The sequence below is a fragment of the Temnothorax curvispinosus genome, unplaced genomic scaffold (assembly GCF_003070985.1).
Source record: "Temnothorax curvispinosus isolate PA1 unplaced genomic scaffold, ASM307098v1 QBEX01011314.1, whole genome shotgun sequence".
Classification (NCBI taxonomy): domain Eukaryota; kingdom Metazoa; phylum Arthropoda; class Insecta; order Hymenoptera; family Formicidae; genus Temnothorax; species Temnothorax curvispinosus.
This window is the reverse complement of record NW_020221094.1, coordinates 1,182-4,385: the sequence shown is the minus strand read 5'-3', so window position 1 is coordinate 4,385 and position 3,204 is coordinate 1,182. Positions and strand designations below refer to the sequence as shown.

The following is a 3,204-nucleotide window of genomic DNA, read 5'->3' as shown; positions in this document are numbered from 1 at the left end:
ATAATTGATTTCCGTCTTGTATCTTCCCGCTTTGCAAAATTAGTGCCAAATGCATATTCCAGTCAATAACAATTTATTTTTAACAGCAAGATTATCGATCTGGATTACCTACATATTAATCACACAGTTGATTCATTCGGGGGGAAGAACCGTAAAATCTCCGTGACGAATGGGAAAAAAGAACTGTATCTGAATGCGCTTGTAAGAAGTGTTGTTCTCATTGCTTCAATTTTTTTGCAGAACTGAAAGATGCATTGATCATGCTTGAGCCGTTGGTTTGGAAAGTAGAAAAAGTAAAAGACAACAATTATCAGGGACACAAAATGGACGCCTTGGTTGAAGCGACGCAGATGTAAGTGAAACGTTATTCTAGATCTATAAGCTAATCGTGCATTATAATTAAGTATCAAATCTGTTTATCTGTTATCGTATCTGTTATCTATTAACCTATTATTTTGGAAAGATCCTTTTTATGCGTTTCCTGTTGATTCAGAACCAGATGTATCGGATCAGCCGCACTTACTCTGGCGTACATAGCGCATGGTGTAATGGATTGCTTCTATTTAGATACTCATCTTAAAGCCTGGGATGTGGCGGCAGGAACGCTGATTTTACGCGAAGCGGGTGGAACTGTTATAGATTCGAAGGGTACGGTAACACGAACGACAGATTAATAACCAAATATCACTATATAGCTATAAATTTTACGAATTTCCTTCCACCGATCACAAACATATAAAAATTTTCTGAAAAATTTATCTCTGAAATACTCATACTTAATTTACTACAAAGATTACAACTAATTAATATTAACAAAATTGGCTCAAACTATAAAATAATTATAAATAAATATATCCATATGTATTAAAATACTTTCATTATGATGAACAAGAGGACAATTACACTTCAAATAATCACTGTATACAATCAGAAATTTCAGATTGAATTATCAGAATCAGAAGCAGAATAAAAGTCAGAATCGAAACAGCGATTTCTTGCAGAATAATATATGATTTTAAACAAAAGGAAAATAAACGCAAGAATCGATGCTGTGCAGTTATTGAAAGATTAATTATGACCATCTTTACAGGTGGTGTTTACGATATTATGAAGCCGAATACTATCGCAGCGTCAAACGAAACTCTAGCACGAAAGATATCTAAATTAATCGCCGACACTGATTTAAAAACGCAAAGAAAAAGACTCTAGAGAACCTGACGCAAAGCAATGACTCATGCTAATTGATTTAACTGAGTGTAAAACAGCAGGAGGTGTGTCCCAGCAACTTGTATTTATCACGTAATACAAGGAAATTACCTATAAAAATCAGTTTAGAAAAGTTTCCGTTAAAAAATCCCATTGACGCATTTACAGTCGTTATACGAAGTCAATCCAATTGCGTTAACCAGTGTGCCATCACAATGTTGTGAAATGAAAATTAGCATAATCAGTATTCCTTTCGATCGATTTCCCCGTCGTTGTTTATAAATAAAACAAAATTATTGCAAAGCACAATTTACTGTCAAATTCATTACGAACCTTTGACATCCATTGTATTAACGCACCGCGAAGATATATTGATAATATAACAATATAAATTTTACAACAATAAAATTCGTCCCTAGAACCGTATTTTACATCAAAACAACGTTCCGGTATATTATCGATACAATTTTTCGTTACAGATTACGCAGCTTAAGATTAAAATTTTACACGTTACAATTTTACAAAATAATATTTGGTGAGTGTGATAATGTCGGTATTATCAGTACTTACAACGTACTGATAGGATATGAAATGTGATATTAGATTTATAAAATGACTGCTTTAATTTGTTTTGTCACACAATGTTATAACAGGTGTGTAAATCAAATTATTTATTCAGAAACTAGAAGAGGAAACGTAAATCATAGGCGGCACACATCATAAATGATTATGCGTGTTATTCAAGATTACTTTTTTTTTTGCGAAAAAATTTATAACGGACATAACACATCTACAGATATAATTTGCGCTTTATTACTACCAAAATTTACATTTTATTTATTCTTCATTTTAGTAAAACTTTTTTTAAATAGTTTTCTACTTTCAATAGTTTTATACTTGATAAGATTTCTGACCGGTTAAGTAAATTAATAATATTTTAATTATCGCTTTTTAAATTAATTAATCAATTTATTGAAGTGTTGAATTAATTTGGTAAGATTTTGCATATGGTGCCGATATTAAAAAATAAGATAATAGAATTATTTATTGATTTTCAAAAGAAAATCTTTAATAATTCTTTTATTGTGTAAAATAAATATTCATAGCTGCTGTCCACGTGTTAACGTGCATAACGGGTATTTTTGATATATTATGATATTTTTGATGTATAATATGTATATGTATGTATGTATACATCATTTATATTGTATGGTCACTCTTTCGAACGCATTATTCAGTCCTCGTGCTTTTTTGATTATAGCAATATATAGATAAACAAAAAATTGTTATGATGTATAATTTGTATGATGCATATATCAAGAAAAAATTGTCGAAAAAAAGCAATAACTCCAGAATAAACGCTGACGTCTTAATTTTAGTTTCTGATAAAAAATAAATACGTCTCAATATTTTAACCAGAACGTAAGATATTTGCAAAAGTGGGTTGTAATACACGGAAAAAAAAATGAAGTTGCTTCAATTAAACATCGACGTCACGGGCTGCCACGAGCATATGTATATAGTTAATTCAATTGGATATTATTGTACCAAATATTTAAATTATTAAAACAATTATCTGATGTTTTTTGTTCATTAATATTGATGTTGCATCAATAAATTTTATCTCAATAATAACGCTGATGCTGTTGATACAAAAAATAATGATGTTGATACAACATCATTTTTTTTCCCGTGTAGATATAGTCGGAGATTAGGACGATCATCAAAGGATATTAAGTACTTGCGCAACACAAATGTGTAAGTTACAACAACCAGAGAATCTTATAAACGATAGATGTAGGAAATGATAGAAATCAAGAATCAGAAGATATTGCAAGATAATAATCAAGATTGTAGAGAGATGATTCCCGCTAATATCAGCGTATAGAAAATATTTATACGTAATCAACAATTATATGTTAATAAGGCATGTAAAAAAAACTTTCATAATTATAGATCAAGTCTCGATAGATTCTCCTTCCGAACACACGCAATATA

General features: G+C 30.3%; 1 protein-coding gene across 1 annotated transcript; it reads left to right on the top strand.

Annotated features, from left to right (window-relative positions):
• The first annotated feature begins 61 nt into the window (after positions 1–61).
• LOC112461367 (inositol-1-monophosphatase-like) lies at positions 62–1,515 on the top strand. Its single transcript, XM_025026582.1, has 3 exons — positions 62–352; positions 494–648; positions 1,091–1,515. The coding sequence occupies exons 1-3, from the start codon at positions 261–263 to the stop codon at positions 1,207–1,209; spliced, it is 366 nt and encodes a 121-aa protein (XP_024882350.1). The 5' UTR covers positions 62–260; the 3' UTR covers positions 1,210–1,515.
• The last annotated feature ends 1,689 nt before the right edge of the window (positions 1,516–3,204 follow it).

Excerpts from the sequence above, each read along its gene's own strand:
- LOC112461367 (XM_025026582.1), top strand. The coding sequence starts at position 261 with ATGCTTGAGCCGTTGGTTTGGAAAGTAGAAAAAGTAAAAGACAACAAT. Across the intron at positions 353-493 it reads TTGGTTGAAGCGACGCAGAT|AACCAGATGTATCGGATCAG; the intron begins GTAAGTGAAACG and ends CTGTTGATTCAG. Across the intron at positions 649-1,090 it reads AACTGTTATAGATTCGAAGG|GTGGTGTTTACGATATTATG; the intron begins GTACGGTAACAC and ends CCATCTTTACAG.